We start from the raw sequence: 18,209 nt of genomic DNA, 5'->3' as shown, positions 1-18,209 counted from the left end.
TGCCTAATATCGTGGAGGTCCCGCTTATGCCCCGTCAAGGCATGAACTCTACAAGACCTCTGAAGGTGTGCTGTGGTATCTGGCACTAGCATGTTACCAGCAGATCCTTTAAGTCTTGTAAATTGTGAGGTGGGGCCGGCATGGATCGGACTTGTTTGTCCAGCACATCCCACAGATTCTCGATCAGATTGAGATCTGGAGAACTCGGAGGCCGAGTCAACGCCTTGAACTCTTTGTCATGTCCCTCAAACCATTCCTGAACAATTTTTGCAGTGTGTCAGGACGCATTATCCTGCTGAAAGAGACCACTGACATTAGGGAATACTGACGCCATGAATAGGATGTACTTGTTCTGCAATAATGATTACGTAGGTGGGACGTGTCAAAGTAACATCTACATGAATACCAGGACTAATGTTTCTGAGAAGAACATGTTCTGAGATGCTTATCTGTTTACTTTTGTTTCACACCATTCTGTCTAAAGTGTCACACCATTCTGTGTAAACATTCACACACACAAACGACTGTCGGGTGTGTAAGGAAATCAGCAGTTTCTGAAATACTCAAACCAGTAACCATGCCACAGTCAAAGTTGCTGCGATCACATTTTTCCCCATTCCCCATTCCTCAGAATATTAACTAAAGCTCTTGACCTGTATGTGCATGATTTTATGTATTGTGCTGCTGCCACATATATGGTATACTGTATAATGTGATTTTTGAGATGTAGTTGGCCTGGCAACCCTGGTTAATGGTATTATCTTGAACACAATTGAACAAAGCTATGTACTTTATGTCTATGTTTGTCTACACTGTATGTTGGATCACAGTCAAAGAATCATAGAATTAAAATGATAAAATGTTTTAGTCAATTCTGTCAGCTGCTAGGGTGGTTTAATAAATAAATAAATAAATAAATAAATAAATAAATAAATATGCAATGTGGCCAGCAGGGGACACTGTATCATTTATCATGATTGATTAAGTCTAATTAGAATGGTACTGACTTTGTAAATTAGTTGGGTTTTTTTTTTTTTTCTCCTGGACAAACTTAAACGTAACTTTAAATAATAAAAGCTAGACATACCAAATTGTAGAGATGTTTTTGCAGGTAGGGGTTAAAAACTTTTCGTTGACTGTATATGCATGTACACATTTACAACAAAGTCTAAGTCTACGTTTATCTGTGTATTAAAATGACACAGTGATGTGTACATTTTGTCAGTTGAATTATATGCTAGAATTTGTTGTTGTTGTTAATTGATTAATTTTTTTTATATATATTTAATTTTCCAAATTAATAATGTCAACAAGGGGCATTATAAATATTGTCAGCATCTGTGATGTTTTATTTTATTATGTTTCATTTTATTTTGCAAATAAATAATGAGGTCAGCATGGAGCATTGTACAATTCCTCAACTGCTATGATGTTTTACTTTATTATATATATATATATATATATATATATATATATATATATATATATATATATATATATATATATATATATATATATATACACACACACATACACACACACATATATATATATATATATATATATATATATATATATATATATATATATATATATATATATATATATATAAAATATTGATTTATTATTTTATTTACTCAGTTTTAATTAATTTCTGTTTCCAAAACAATACCAGCAGGGGGCACTCTAACATTAATTTACGAAGTCTAATTCTATAGTATTTACGTAAAAATACTAAATGACTCAATTCTAATTGATATATATTTTTCCCTTATACAAACACTTTCAGCGTGTTTAAAAATGATAACAGCGTATGTGAGACATAATTCCCCTCATTACTAAGACGTCTTAAAATGAAAGTGAGTCCGGATGAGACTGAGGCCTGTGTAGAAATAGTTTGTATAAATATTACAATCGTCTTGTTTATGATATTGTGTTTCAGGTAAACACACTGATGACGCGCACTGTAGGACCGCCCCCTCTGTGACGTCATCACGTCGCTGCGCGGTCCTGGAACAGAGCCCGTTTGGTCAAACCGAAACTAAGTGTAACTGTAAGAGGAGGAGATGAGAAACAATATCGCGGACACGTTTTAAATAACGTCGGGTGAGTGAACTGAAGACAATATTAATCATTATATGTAGGCTAAATGATGGATGTGTGTGTGTGCACGTGTTTATTCAACGCAAGTTTATCCTAGTTTCAATGTCACTATTAAAATGGCTGCCATCATAAACACATATATATATATAAAAAAAAAAAAAACACACACATACACACACAGAGCATCTGTCATTGTGGATCTACATTCTCTACTAGAAGGTTTTTATTAGGGAACATATTTGAGCCATACGGAAATGAACATAAATAAACATTATATATATAACTGTATATGTTATGAGAATTCATTAGAGATTATATATATATATATATATATATATATATATATATATATATATATATATATATATATATATTCTTTTTTTATTTACTTTATTAATCCCATTCTTCTTCATTTCCCTTGCCTTTGTTGTTCGTTACCTTACATGCAAAAAGTGTTATTAGATACTCAGCACTCCTGATGAAAAAAAAAAACACAGAAATTCTAATGGTTTCCATTACAAACCATCAGCTAACCATTAAAACCATTACCATTACAGGTCCTTAATGGTATCCACGAAACATAACATGCCATCAGTAGAAGGCAACAAATTACTAATAGAGACCCACTGGGAACGTTACAATTCCCATTAAAACAATTACAAATTGTTTGATTTTGTCCACAAAACAAGTCCACAGCTATCACTTTGTCTGAACGTGTTTTTAATCTCGAATTAACTGTAGTGGTTTGTTTGATTTGGGTAGAAAGCAAAATCGTTCCTGTTTCTGTAATTACACCTCCTCGATTCCTCTTCGTGTTTCTTTTATTCGTTTCTTAGCTCCGCCCAGTGAGGAAAAGGATGTGATGCAAGACCAGGGCAAATTCGAGAATGAACATTATTAACATACTGCAGTAACATTAGTGATCACTTAAGTCTAGATATGATTGTTATCCTTTAGAATTCAACATCTAGCTTTCATTATAACGTCTTAGTATATTATTTTGGCTTAAAAACTTTTTTTTTTTCAAACTTTTTTCCCCTTTATGCATTACTATGCAAAATACAAAACATACTACAACTTTACAATTAGATTAAAGCGTCATGAAACAATAAACTACATTTTCTGAGATTTTAACAGAGGTGTTCGTATCGCACGTCATAAAAGACAGTCTTAGCATCTGTTAATTTTAACTGTAGGTGAAAGCAGGTTCATTTTGAGCTTTTTTCTGGTATTTTCACCGGCAGTGGCCTGGCAATGTACTATACTACTTCAATGACTTGTCAGTGTCTCATAATTATTCATGAGCCTGCGTGTTCTTATCATAAAATATGTTATATATAATATAATATCATATAATATATAATATAAAATTAACACTCCCTGGGCCATCGTGTGTAAAATTATGCAACGAGAGTCCGAGTTGAAGGAAAGAACCTTCGCCTTTTTATTCATGAAAAGCTCGAGCCTATTAGCTAACTACCATTCCAACATTTCTCCCGTCTGCGCTGCCTCCGGTTTTGTTTTCCTCCATAGTCACGCCAGGGGTTCATTCAGCTACAAGAGCATTAGGAGATCAGGCACTGATGTCGGGATGTCGAGGAGGTCTGGGGTGCAGTCGGTGTTCAGTGGGGTTGATGTCAGGGATCTGCGCAGGACACTCGAGTTCTTTTACTCCAACCTTAACACACCATGTCTCCATGGAGTTCGCTTTGTGTACATAGGCATTGTGCATTGTCATGCTGGAGCAGGTTTGGGTCTCTTAGTTCCAGTGGAGGGAAATTGTAACGCTACAGCATACAAAGACGTTCTACAGTATACAACTGTGTGCTTCCAACGTTGTGAAGGAGAAGAACCGCATACCGTATGGATGTGATGGTCAGGTGTCCACATACTTTTGGTCATATAGTGTATGTGCTTAGCAGTAAGGGTGTTTTTAATGATATTTGTGGTTGAAATAAGTGGTGGAATGTTTTGAGTGTTGGTCGATGCTTATCTTTAAGTTTCATGCTGACTTGTGCACTGCCAGTTTCGACGTTAACAATGCAAACCTGTTGAACGGGTCAGTAAAACCTGAGACGTATTGTCTAGCTTACGCTGGTGTGACTCATCACTGTCAAGATGATGTAGCTGAACTGTAAAAGACTGATATTCCTTTATCTAGTCATCTCGCTTTATCACTTGCAAACATATGGGTATTTTTGTATACCTGTGTTTTTTGTTGTTGTTGTTGTTGTTCTGCTCAACTGAATTGAAAGTCTCTTTGGATACAAGAATCTGAATAAATGTGATGTAGTACCTTACAACTGAAGGCTTCTCTATTTCAAATGCTTCTAAATAAAACCTTATTAGGACACCAGAAACTCCTGGTTAAGAAAAAAAGCGAAACAAAAAACCCCAAAAGAATATAATAGATACTCAATTGTTGGGACTTTTAAGTGTGTTTGATTTGTTTTTATTCGGTGCTAAGTTTTTGAGCATAGCAAGGGTAAATTTTTTGGTCTGCAGTATGCTTAAAAGTATAGAAGTGTCATTGTAGAGGCATTCTGATCGGTAAATTAAAAAAATAAATAGATAAATAAATAAAAATCCTCAACACTGCTGGGGAGAAAGTGAGTAATGTTGGGCAACTTCTTTTTTTTTTCTTTCTTTTTTTAAGTTCATTGGTGTTGTTTAGAGGAAGTCAACATTACAGAACACTATGACTAAACTCATATGACTTTATGGATTAATGTCACAGGTCTTAACTGAACACAGAACTGAAAATGCACCATGCAGTGTATGCCACTGAGCTTCTATATATAACGGGTGACCAGTCGAGTGGCAGTCCCCTGTGAGACGACGCATGAAATAAGATGGACCCCGACGACACAAGATGACAGAAAATGTGTGAGTTGTTCGTTTTGTTTTTGTTTTGAAGAGCTCTTTCTTTTAAACAGGCAAGTTGGCACACATACATACAGATTTAGTAGTAATATCAACCAAAGTAATATCAATTAAATATAGAGATTTAATAATAATATCAATTAAACATACAGATTTAGTAATAATATCAATTAAACATAGAGATTTAGTCCTAATAGCAACAAACCATTCTAATATGAGAAAATGAAGTCATTCTGTTATTGTAAATGAACTTAAATTGTTAATTAATAACCTCTTTGGCTTGGAGGATAAAGCAATATCTACAGAAACACATCAGAAATATCAGTAATGCATATTAAGTTTCAAAGTTGTTTTTTTTGTGTGCATTCATATTTGTATATTTACATATATATTAAATTTGAATGCATTTTTCCTTATTTAAGTGACCATATTTTCAAATGAAACGGCTATAAACGTCACCCGCTGTATTCTTAATTGTTGGATTAAATTAGGCGTCGTTGGTTTCCTGTTTAATGGATCATTAAATGTTTGTTTTATTTAATCCCTGAAGTACTCATTTCTAATATAATTTTAATGCCGTTATTGGAAATTCACTGTTTTCATGTTCAATAAGAGTTCTCGTGAGTACTGGACGATACCGATCCGTTCCAGATATCACAGCAAACTGTGTGCAAGCTTCGGTTGTCAAATACTGTGAAATGTTACAGGTTGGATGGGCATGGGGTTCAAAACTTCCACTTGAAATAATGGCAACATTTATAATGCACATCATTCTTTATTTGTAGATGAATTATTGGCGTAGTAAGACAAAAATAAATAACTGTACATCGATCGCACATTGGTGTAGCAGGAAGCATCCCTGGGGGTCACTCAGGATTGATCTTTCGCTTGGCTTGCTTTCTGTGTGGAGATTCACATGTTCTCCTTCTGTTCATGTGAGGTTCTCCGGTTTCCTCCCATGTCCCCAAAACAGGTTGAATGGCTACTTTAAGTATGTGAGAGTGTATTCCTACCTTCTTGGAAAGGCTCTGTATACGGAGATCAGTAAATTCCTGAATGCTTGGACCCCTAACTCTGGGTTGCATTAAAAGTGTGGACGCATTGCAAATGTTGAATATTCCAAGAGTTGACAAGGTGTTACTGTCCTCCCTTTTTGTTCTGCTAATGTTCCGGAAGGTTCTAGCTGTCGAGTATTGGTACGTTGACCGTGGTTCAGTCAATTTGGTCACTTTTTTAGCTGGAACTCCGGTCTAAATGATAAACTGATGCAACTCACCATCTGCATCACTAAGCCTCAGCGGTAACATGATGAAAATCATAAGACAAGATGTCACCGAGATGATTGGGGGATAAGCTGTAGGGAACTGAAAGTGCAGCATGCCCAGAACCCAACTGCGTATCTGTAGGATGTGTTGACACGTAGGATCGAATTTTTTTTAAATCTGTTCATTGTATTGAGAAATGTCTTGTATCCATACCGGTCCAGGCCGGTTTTAGCATGATATAAAGTACTGTACATACTAGGGCTGAGTCAGGACTGTCATTGTCAAGCCCAAGACCAGGACTAGCCATGATCTAGTCAGGACCAAGTCGTAAGGGAGTCAAGGCCAAATCATGATAGAGCAAAACTGAGTCAAGATTAAGACAGAAAACCATCGAATCCTTTTTGAGGCTAAGTCTTTACTTCACTTACTTGGCTTCGTTCATGCGTTGTACCAATTATTAGGCTGTTTTCAAGAAGAAGGCATTACTTTTTTGCCAAACTGAAAAGACAAAAACATAATGTTTACAAACTCTCAGTCAAGACAATATTTAGCAAGACTAAGGCCGAAGAACTAGCCAAGTGCAAGTACTAACGGCAATAAATCCAAGACAAGTCCAAGTCAATACAGAAAACGTCTCGAGACTCTACAGCTCCAGTAGATATGTAATATCACATTGGCATCGCTTCCCTTTAATTTAGTAATATGAGAAATGAATATTAGTTCAAAGTTATATGAATACATATTATTTATACGAAGAACATGTGAAAGAAGATGGGTACCAGTGACGCACCTCTTCATGAATAATTATACACAAAACAAAGCCACGGAGAAATAAAGTTTGATTAGACATAATTCAGGATTTAGCGTTTTGAATAAATGCTTGCAGTAATCGTTTTACGTTGATTAATTGTGTAAGCATACGGGTATTTAATGGTTATATAATAAAACAGCACTTAATGATAACGTAAGTAAGTAAATGTTTTAAAAGAAAAAGAAAAAACACTAATGTGTTAAAGCAAACTAAACAAGCTAAAATATATCAGTAGGGAAATGACCCTGGACTGGCCTGGTGTCAAGATGACTGCAGTGTTTTAATATAATGATTGATGCCAAAGTTATTCAAAGAACTCTGAATCTGCAGTTTTATTTTTGGAATTATTTTTACTCTTATTATTGTTTATGTTGCAGGATCAGCGTGACAGGTGACTTTATCGATGTAACATTCGCTTTGACCAGAGAGCATCATCATCATCATCATCATAATGTTTACAGGGGTTAACTCCATGATGACGCTTCCTTACACCAGTAATGTAGAAGAAACCCCTGAGACAAAGTGAGTAGCTATGTATTAGCATCAGATCTGAATAAATGAAAGGTCAAGGAAGGAAGAATGTCCTGGATTTCTGCTAGAATGCTATATATATATATATATATATATATATATATATATATATATATATATATATATATAATGTTTAATCATTCATGGTGTCACACTACTGTGAACTTCTGACAGGTTAATGAAAACAGCATCTCCAGCACATAGCTGTGTGTCCATGAAGAGTGACTGGTCCATAGAGAAACCTCCAAGCCTGGGTGGGGAAGATGTCGTCCGTGAGAGCAGGTGAGTGCAAATCAGCATGATCACCCACTTGCATATAGCGATTTACACGATAGGCTTGAAAAAGATCTGTCTCTACGATGTTCCCAGATTTAATACTGAAAGTGCGGGATCTCCAGCACCCAGCTGTGTGTCTATGAAGAGTGATTGGTCCATAGAGAGGCCTCCAAGTCTGGGCGGGAAAGATGTCATCCCTGAAGGAGGGTGAGTCCAAACCGATTGTTTCTGATCACAAACCTGTTGCAAAAAGGTCTTCAACTGCATCATCTCCAGTCCATAGCTCAGTTCAATTCTATTTGCACAGGCGCTTTGAACAATAGACACTGACTACGTTTACACGGACAGCAGTAATCTAATTATTGACCTTATTCTGAATAAGACAATATTCTGATTGAGGTGTTTACATGAGTTGCTTTTAGAATACTCCTTTCATGTTCCTGTTTTACGTGTTATAGAACATAGATCGATTAACAGCACACGTCATCACGTCACCGTCCGACGTCCCTCCAGAATTTCACGTATCGACGTACAGTTGGTCGTCGTTATGGGACCGTATACAGTTTTGGGTGTTTTTATTTTTAATTTTACGAACGCTTCAAGTGCGGTTAATTATTTGTCGTGCTGTACGTGCAAATAGACGACGATTGAAGACGTGGGCTGCGTCCCAAACCGCGTACTTACCTACTATATAGTAGCTGAGATACATGTATTTCACCTACTATATAGCAGGTAACTACGCGGTTTGGGACGCAGCCATGATCTCTTGTTTGGCGTCAAACGGTCGAGCGCTGCCGTGTGTGTACGCGTCCTGTCGCACAATGCGGTGAAAACTCCCACACGACGTTAATAGTGTGATTAAGGTGTGTACATGTCTGTAACGCACGTCGATAACGCGACTAAAACAGGAATACTCCACACGTCTTAATTCCATCTGTGTTTACTCCGAGTGTGACTTTAATCGGATTAAGGTCGTCAATAATCTCTGTTTACATGCTAGTTCCTTAATCAGAGTATCGTCTTAATCGGGTTAATATCGGATTATTGTCGTCCATGTAAACGTACTGACTGACACAGAGCAGCTGTAAAGAAAATCCAGATGTATATTTAGTTGTCCCTTTTTTTTAACATTGTGATTATTTCATTTGTTATTATAAGCTTGTGCACATGAAAAGAAAGTTCTTGAATCTTAGTTCTTGAGTCTAATGAGTAAGGAATTACAAGGAGAAAAATAATCCCTGACATGACATGAGGACCCAAAATCAAATGCGAACTCGTCTACTTCTGCGTGAAATAGTAGTGGTGCTTCTTGTTTTTTGGACACGTTTAAATCAAGATCGAAAACGTTCCTGTTCGAACAAGCTTGCAGGTTGCTGTTTTTTTCAAGCCCGTAATTGTAGCTCTCAGAGATAGAGTTGAACTGGGAGCAAGATGAACTGCTTAGATTTTGGAATTGATCCAAACAGGATCAAGGTCACAGCAAGGTCAAATGTCTGAACTAGTTTTTCTTCAGTAGCTTCCTTCCTGTTTGAAGTATATTTGAATAGTATTTGAGGCAAACAAATTAGTAACAAGATGGAGTAGACTTGGTGGTGGCAGTTGACGCTAATTTATTTCTGTTTACTTTTCTTCATTTATATTTATTTATGCTCTTTAAATCTGCACTTTAACCTGAAGTGAAAGTTTAACTTTTACAGTATATATGTTTTTGAAATGATTCTTTTTCTTTCTATTTTTCATTTTCTCTCATTTGTATATCCGTCAGTCCATACAGGATCATCTGTCGCAGTGATGTTTGTGGGTAAATGAGACCTTTTAGCTGTACTCTAGTGATGTGACTCTTGAACAATACGGTCATTTTAAACGAATCTTTTATATAACGAGTTGCCTTTCATTCGTTTGAAACGTGAACACCGCACAGGCTCTGTACAGGAAACCGAAATGGTTAGTTCACCTCCTGAGTCTCTTCTCCGGTCCGAGTCTTTCGTTCATCTATCACGTGACGTGACCGCCACGTATTTTCTGTATCGGATACAGAAATTCCCAACCTTCCTTACAAACAAGCCGGTAGTTTTATGGCTGCGTTCATCATGTTTTCCTTATTCAGAACATGATGCGTGTCGGCGATTGAAAACGTAACGTTTTAATTGAATCCCGCTCCATTGAACGAAGTGACGAATAAAGATTACGAGATTCAAACATCCGAGTCAGCAAAACGATCCGATCTTCCCACCACTACCGAACTCATGTTCGACGCACGTGACTCGAAGAGGACTGGGACCGATTGCATGTTGTGACGACGTGTCGATGTCGACGTGACGCATCTTGGCCCAAATCTTTAGAAAATGTGCGGTGATTTTGAAAAATTGCAAGCTTCTCCGAATATTGCGGAGTTTGCTTGATTTTAATAATAATAACCATAATAATAAACTTTATTTTATAGAGCGCCTTTCAAAGCAGCTTGTCAAAGCACTGTACACAAAATAAGCAGTACACAGAAAAAATTTAAAATGATAAAAATGTAGTAATAATAATAATAATAATAATAATAATAATAAAAGTAGACGTCAGCAGTCAAATGCAAGTTTAAAAAAAGTAAGTCTTAAGTTGAGCTTTAAAAATGCCAAAGGTCTGAACTTCCCTAAGTCAATTTTGCATTCAATTCTGCGATTGCGCAATCCTGGAGGGACTGATTTGTTCATTTGTTGGGATCCCCAAAAAAAGACATGCAAAAATAGCAAAAATATCATGCAAAATGTGATGGATGAACATTCCAAGCAGGCTGGTGGTACTTTTAAAACTGTATTGATGTACGCATTACTGTGTTTAACCTCCATTAGGCAATACTTCAGAACTGAAGCTCAGCAGGAACCCACACCGATGAAGATCGGTGCTACAGACTTACAGCGAGATTCTTACCAACCAGTGAATGACGTCCTGTCCAGAGTTTTAGAGCGTCACAAAACCAGCATGCGCAACAAGCACCAGAGTTTATTCGAAGGAATTAAAATGCACAGAAATAAAACCCCTCTGAACACCATTTATACCCAGCTCTACATCATAGAGGGAGAGAGCGAAGGCGTGAATAACGAACACGAAGTGTTACAGATGGAGAAAAGGCAGCACTTCCATGACACGCCAATCAACTGCTTAGATATATTTAAGCATGTAGGAGATCACACTGGAGGAAATGTTACGCATAGAAATGTAGAAAGCGGACCAAGAGGACAAAAGCTCCGAACAGTGTTAACGAAAGGAATTGCTGGAATTGGGAAAACTGTGTCAGTGCAGAAATTCATTCTGGATTGGACGGAAGGAAAAGCCAATCAGGATGTCGATTTCATGTTTGTGCTTCCGTTCCGCGAGTTGAATTTGATCAAAGATGACTCTTACTGTCTTCACAAGCTCTTGTGCGACTTCCATCCTGAGCTAAAAGTCCTGGACACGCCCGTGTACGTCGTGCGTAAAATCGTCTTCATCTTCGACGGCCTGGACGAAAGCAGACTTCCGTTGGATATTTTAACTGGCAAGAAAGTATCCGACGTAACGATGACATCATCAGTGAGTGCCCTGATGTCAAACCTAATTAAAGGTGACCTGCTTCCGTCTGCTCATATCTGGATAACCTCCAGACCGGCGGCGGCCAATCAGATCCCTCGGACGTACGTCGATCGTGTGACGGAAATTCAGGGATTCAGCGACGCACAGAAGGAGGAGTATTTCAGGAAGAAAACCAGCGAGCGAGCCCACGCCGAGAAAATCGTTTCACACATTAAAAAGACTAGGAGTCTTTATATCATGTGCCACATCCCGGTGTTTTGTTGGATATTAGCCACAGTGCTTCAGCAAACGATGAAACGAAGCAATCGTACGGAAGCCCCTAAAACTCTGGCTGAGATCTATGCGCACTTCCTGCTCATTCAGACGAACGTGAAAAACGAGAAGTACGAAGAAATGGACGAGAACGATCCAGAGAAGCTTCTGGAAGCGAACAGAGGCACGATTTTAAAACTAGCCGAACTGGCTTTTAAGCAGCTGATGAAGGGCAACGTGATGTTTTATGAAGAAGACCTGAGGGAGTGCGGTATTGATATTACCGAGGCCTTTGTGTACTCTGGGATTTGCACTGAAATCTTTAAGCAGGAATCTGTGCTGTACCAGAAGAAGGTCTACTGCTTTGTGCATCTAAGCTTTCAGGAGTTTTTCGCTGCTCTCTACGTGTTTTACTGCTATATGACAAAGAGCGTGAAGGCGCTGCAGGTTTTCCGGGCGTACTCGGAGGATCTTTCTTTGGACGAGTTGTTAAAAGCGGCGGTCGATAAAGCCTTACACACTGACAACGGACACTTGGACCTTTTCCTCCGTTTCCTACTTGGCATTTCACTGGAGACCAATCAGAGCCTCCTGCGAGGCCTCCTGACACACACACACGGCAGCTCGGAGAGCATCAAGAGTACAGTTCAGTACATCAAATGGCAGATTCAAACCGAGGACCTTCCTACCGACAGGGCAATCAACCTGTTCCTGTGTCTCACGGAAATGAAGGATCAGTCTCTCTCGAAAGAGATTCAGGAGTTTCTGAAGACGGAGAAGCAATCCGAGAAAAAGCTCTCGGCCGCACACTGCACAGCTATAGCATACATGCTGCAGATGTCCGACGACGTCCTGGAGGAGCTGGACGTCAAGAAATACAACGTATCAGAGGAGGGATGTAGGAGGCTGATCCCTGCTGTGAGCAACTGCAGAAAGGCTCAGTAGGTGTTCGTTTAAATTATAATTAAATAATACGACATAACATGGGGGCAGTTATAACGCGTGGCTTAGTGGTTAGCACGTTTGCCTCACACCTCCAGGGTTGGGTGCGTGATTCCCGTCTTTACCCTGTGTCGCCGAGCTTGTATGTTCTCCCCGCACTTCGGGGGTTCCTCCGGGGTACTCCGGTTCCCTCCCCAGTCCAAAGACATTCGTTGTAGGCCGATTGGCATCTCTAAATTGTCCGTAGTGTGTGAATATGTCTGCGATTGTGCCCTCTGATCTGCTGGCACCCCGTCACAGGGTGTCCCCCACTTTGTCCCTTGGGATAGGATCCAGACTCCCCCTGACCCTCTGTTGGATAAGCTGTACAAGTGGATGGATGGATTATAAAATGGATAGTTTGGGGGCTAAAGTCTGATTTGAGCGGCGGAGAAATTGTTTATAGTAAATATTATCTTCGAATATTATTTTGGGAAGTGTAAATGTATACGGTGTCTTTGAGGGACCATCCAGAGCAGTCACAAGTACAGAAACTTAAAGCAGAAGTTGGCATATCCCTCCCAGAAATAGTGATATAAATATATCTACAGTGACTCACACATGAGTCCATGCAACGTCTCCTTGTTTTAACAATATTGTATTCGATATCGTATTGTTTTCTTTTGTTTTGTTTTGTTTAACAGACTTGCAGGCTGTTATCTCACCACAAGTTCCTGTGAAACCTTCACTTTTGCTCTGAGGTTAGAAAAGTCCCCTCTGAGAGAACTGGACCTCAGTAACAACGACCTGCAGGACTCGGGAGTGAAGCTGCTGTCTGACGGCCTGAAGAGTTCACACTGTAAACTGGAGACACTCCGGTGAGCTGTCTGCGAATGATTCCGTAATACGAAATATTAACCAGTGACAGCACGGCATACGTGACTGTACATTTTTTTTCATACTCCAACTGCGTTGAATTCTCGGATCCCATTGGTTAAAAGGTGTTTATTGCTGTTCTATAAGAGCAGTATTTCCCGTTGTAATCCCATAATAACTTGTGTACATCCACGAATATCGAGTGATACGGTGGCGGAAATACGTATCGGACGCGTCAACATTTTTTTTATCAGTAAATATATTTCCAGTGCGGTTATTCACATGAAATTTTCACCGGACATCGGTATCAACTCAAGGAATCCGTAAATATAAAGAATTCACAACATTAAAGTTTATAAATGAAGTTATGCGTAATAAAGTGGAATGACACGGGGAAAAAAGTATTGAACACGTTAAGAAAAAGCAGTTCTCCAAGGCAAGGTAAGGCATGGAACCAGCTGAAATCCGTAAGTAATTATACCCCCTATCTGTGCAAATTAATATCAGCTGGGTTAGTACATTGATGGTCTATACAAAGGCTTTTCGTTACCAACGTGTCACACAAGAAACAAATAAGACATGAATTAATACGCCAAAATAAGCGTTGGAGTACCGTTTGCCAGATTCCTGTGGGTTTAGTCAGGCGGAGCTCCTTTTGTGTTCTATCGTAAGCTTTTTGTTTCTCTACACAGGCTAGCTATTTGTAATCTTGGAGAAAAGGCTTGTGAATATTTGGGGTCAGCACTCATGCTTCCACACTCGTCCCTGAGAGAACTGGACCTCAGTAACAACGACCTGCAGGACTCGGGAGTGAAGCTGCTCTCTGACGGCCTGAAGAGTTCACACTGTAAACTGGAGACACTCCGGTGAGCTCTGAGTCAGCTCCTTCCTGAATGAATTCCTTGAATCTGATTGGTCAGACGGTGTCGGTTAGCTTTCTCTGACAGCAGCTCAGACAGTAGTGCCATCTCTAGATCACAGATTTATATTCATGCAGAATAACAATGAATAATAAGAGTAGTAATAATAATAATAATAATAATAATAATAATAATAATAAACAGGGTTTTAATTGCTTATACAGTATGGTGAAGTTTTCTGTAAGGAGACGTTTATGTAACGTGTTTTTCGTAATGGTTTATAGCTGATACAACATACATCAGAGGTTCTCAACTTTTTGTAACTAAACTCCTGACAGCTCACTCTGTCCGTCTGCTATTTTAAACGTCCTTTCTGCAGATTATCTGGATGTCTAATCACAGGTGAAGGCTGCGCTGCTCTGGATTCAGCTCTGAGTTCAAACCCATCACACCTGAGAGAGCTGGACCTGAGCTACAACCATCCAGGAGACTCGGGAGTGAAGATGCTCTCTGCCAAACTGGAAGATCCAGACTGCAACCTGGAGACACTCAGGTATACTGTGTAGAGGTGTGTCTGTGTGTGTGTATCTTCACCATGACGACGACACAGGCAACTCAAAATATTTTCATGGACCCTGTTAAAATAAGATGCTAAAACTGATAACTGTGATGAAATAAATCGGATCTACACCGCTAATGCTAACGAAACGTATTGTTCGAGCAGCTACACACTCTTCTTACGTTATTGTCTTACGGTCTCATGTCACGCGCTTTTATTTACACCGCGACGCTGCAAAGACGTCTTCCCTAGCGAAAATATCTCGAATATATTCAAATGTATCCAGTATTTCATATTATAGGTTACAGTAAAGCAAATATAAGATTATTAAACATATTTCTAGACATTTTTACTAGAAATGTTATTGTGTTTCTTTCTCGAAATTAAAGCTTAAAGTTAGCCAAATTATCTGCCAATAGAACAAGGCCGTTTCAATCCTGATGCCTCGAAATAAATTAAATAATCTTAGATTTGGTTCTGACTACATTCAAGATCATTTCACTTGGTAAAATGGTAAATGCCGGGATTTTTTTTTTGCAGTACGGTAATACGTGCTCTTGTTTGTGTTTGGTTTGTTGCCTGATTGTGCTCACCTGTTCTGTGTCTCTCCCTTGATTAGTTTAACTGTTTATACGTTATAATGCCATAAATCAAATGAGTAATTGCATTCATGCAAAAGATAAAGAGAGATAGAGAAGGATAGATCAAAAATTATGACCCTATCACAAATTAAAGCTTTTTAAAGTAAAGCTTTTGAATGGAAAAAAAAAAAGTGTGTGTGTTGGGTGTTTTTAATATCTTGAGGGTAGGAATATCTAATAGTCTGGGTCTTCTGAGGGGACATTTGGCTCGTCCCCATGAGGAAACAGGCTTTTTTTTAGAAATGATAAATAAAAAAATTAATAATAATAATAATAATAATAATAATAATGCAGCTTTTATTTAAAAAATACAAAAAGAGACAAAATGTTTACTTTTGGTTACTGATGTTAAGGTCGGGGTTAGATTTAGGTGTAGCTGAATTAATAATTATGTCAAACACAGGTCCCCAAAAGGATATTAAGACGTGTGTGTGTGTTCTTCTGTTTTGTCTCTTTAGTTTGGAGCATGCAGGCAAGATTAGTCTCACACCCGGTTTAAGAAAATGTAAGTTCACTGTCTTGAATGTAATGTTTACTTACACACACACACACACACTATTTGTGCTGAAAATGAACTCCTGTCTAATCTGTCTCCTCACGTGCAGATGCCTGTGAGCTCACGCTGGACCCAAACACGGCACACACACGTCTCGCCCTGTCCGAGGGGAACAGAAAGGTGACGCACGTGATAGACGAGCAGCCGTACCCTGACCATCCGGAGAGGTTCGATCACTGGAAGCAGGTGATGTGTACAGAGAGTCTGCGCGAACGCTGTTACTGGGAGGCGGAGTGGGCCGGCGGGGAAGCCGTGATATCAATGAGTTATAAAGGAATTCACCGGAAAGGAGGCAGAGGTGACTGCGTGTTCGGCTCCAGCGACAAGTCCTGGAAACTGGACTGCTCTAGTAACAGTTACACCGCCTGGCACAACAAGAAGAGAACGGACATACCTGCACCTCCGTCCTGCTCGAACAGGGTAGGAGTGTATCTGGACTGGCCGAAGGGTTCTCTGTCGTTCTACAGCGTCTCCTCTGACACACACGCGCACACACACCTGCACACATACAACGCCAGGTTCACAGAGCCGCTCTACGCAGGGTTTTGGGTCGATTGTGACTCCTCGGTGAGTCTGCGTTAAGATGCTTCGCGATCATATCGACCTGCTTTGCAAAAGAACAAAAAGAAGTATTTTTTATTTATTCTTTATTGCACTTCAATGCAGCGCTGCTGAATTCTCCAGTCTGATTTATTCAGAAAGTGTCGATTCAGCTACTGTATAACAGCCGTTCCATTCACATGTTTATATTAATACGCTCGTTATAATATCTTATCTTTTATAAAAGTAAAAGGGACTTGTATTGGATGCTTGACATCATTTAATGTTTTTTTTTTTATATATATTTAATGTAAGTGACTATTTAAGTGCACGTAGCTGGTAAAATCAGATTTTTTTTTTTCAGTTATCAGATTGCTTTCAGCATGTGTATGCACTCAATTATGTGTGCATCATGATTTTATGGAGATACCAGTGATCCTGAGCCTTTCTGCAATCCGGACCTGCCTGATCCGTTCGGATGCCCTGTCTCTGGATGGAGCTCTCATCAACTGGAGGCTACATTCCGGAGATGGATTAGTACGGTACCGCTTGAAGTACCATGGAAATGGTTTTGGACATCAATTCCACATGGACATTCTCGCTGTGGTTGAGAATGTCGTCATATACAAACCATAATGAACTCTCCTTTATTCTCACACTATCCGTCGTGACCCAGATGAGGACGGGTTCCCTTCTGAATCCGGTTCCTCTTAATGTTTCTTCCTCATATCATATCATCTTAAGGAGTTTTTCCTCGTCACCGGCTCTATTAATAGGAATAAATCCACACATTTAAAATCTGTATCCTGTGTTTATATGTTTCTGGAAAGCTGCTTTGAGACAACGTCCGTTGTTAAAAGCGCTGTACAAATAAAATCGAATTGCACCCAACAAGCATTACACTGCAGTAGCCCATGATCTGGTAATAAATGATATTAATATTCATTCACTACTTTATATTTTCAATCCGTTCCTTACTATATTTAACTGTTTACTTCACTACTCGTTGATATTTTTCCGGGTACTGCGTGTACGTTTTCTCCGCTGCTTCTCAGGAGAGGTTTAGGGTTTGTTTGTGTTTTTGTTTTCTTTTAACGTTTGTAAGTTTGATGTCTGCGTTAAATTTTTTTGGTAGAAGTCACTAGTAGAAGTTTGGGAAGCGGATTTTACCCGGGCCTTCCCCCACACGTCTGTGTGTGAGTGCGGCGTGCCTGTTACCTGTGTCGATGGCAGAGCGTGTCATGCCATTATTCTGAGCACTCTCGGGGCTGCTCGGGCTTCTGCTTAACGATGAAGAGCTACACCAATGAAATTAGACCACGCCAATCATTATTTTTTGTTAATGTCTGTTTCCTGTAATAGTAAAGTGAGCTTGGGTGTAAGAAACATGCTATAGAAATAAAACATGATTTATTATTTCTTACTACCTGCTGTATTATTTTATTTGTATGTACTATACTATTTATACCAACTATACTATTATTCTTTTTGTTGTACTATGTATATACATTACTATCTGGTTTCCACGTTAGAAACGAATAAACATTTATTTCAAGACAGATCAGCATAACTCT

The 18,209-nt window shown here is 38.9% G+C and overlaps 1 protein-coding gene across 1 annotated transcript; it reads left to right on the top strand.

Moving 5' to 3' along the window:
• The first annotated feature begins 1,994 nt into the window (after positions 1-1,994).
• LOC108274247 (NLR family CARD domain-containing protein 3) lies at positions 1,995-18,194 on the top strand. The gene is made up of 11 exons (XM_017484292.3): positions 1,995-2,106; positions 4,841-4,989; positions 7,440-7,584; positions 7,768-7,875; positions 7,963-8,076; positions 10,710-12,623; positions 13,308-13,481; positions 14,172-14,345; positions 14,719-14,892; positions 15,998-16,044; positions 16,145-18,194. Exons 3-11 carry the CDS (start codon positions 7,514-7,516, stop codon positions 16,675-16,677), a joined length of 3,309 nt encoding a protein of 1,102 aa, XP_017339781.1. The 5' UTR covers positions 1,995-2,106; positions 4,841-4,989; positions 7,440-7,513; the 3' UTR covers positions 16,678-18,194.
• The last annotated feature ends 15 nt before the right edge of the window (positions 18,195-18,209 follow it).

The sequence above is a fragment of the Ictalurus punctatus genome, chromosome 13 (genome assembly GCF_001660625.3).
Source record: "Ictalurus punctatus breed USDA103 chromosome 13, Coco_2.0, whole genome shotgun sequence".
Lineage (NCBI taxonomy): Eukaryota > Metazoa > Chordata > Actinopteri > Siluriformes > Ictaluridae > Ictalurus > Ictalurus punctatus.
This window is presented reverse-complemented; position numbering and strand designations above follow the sequence as displayed.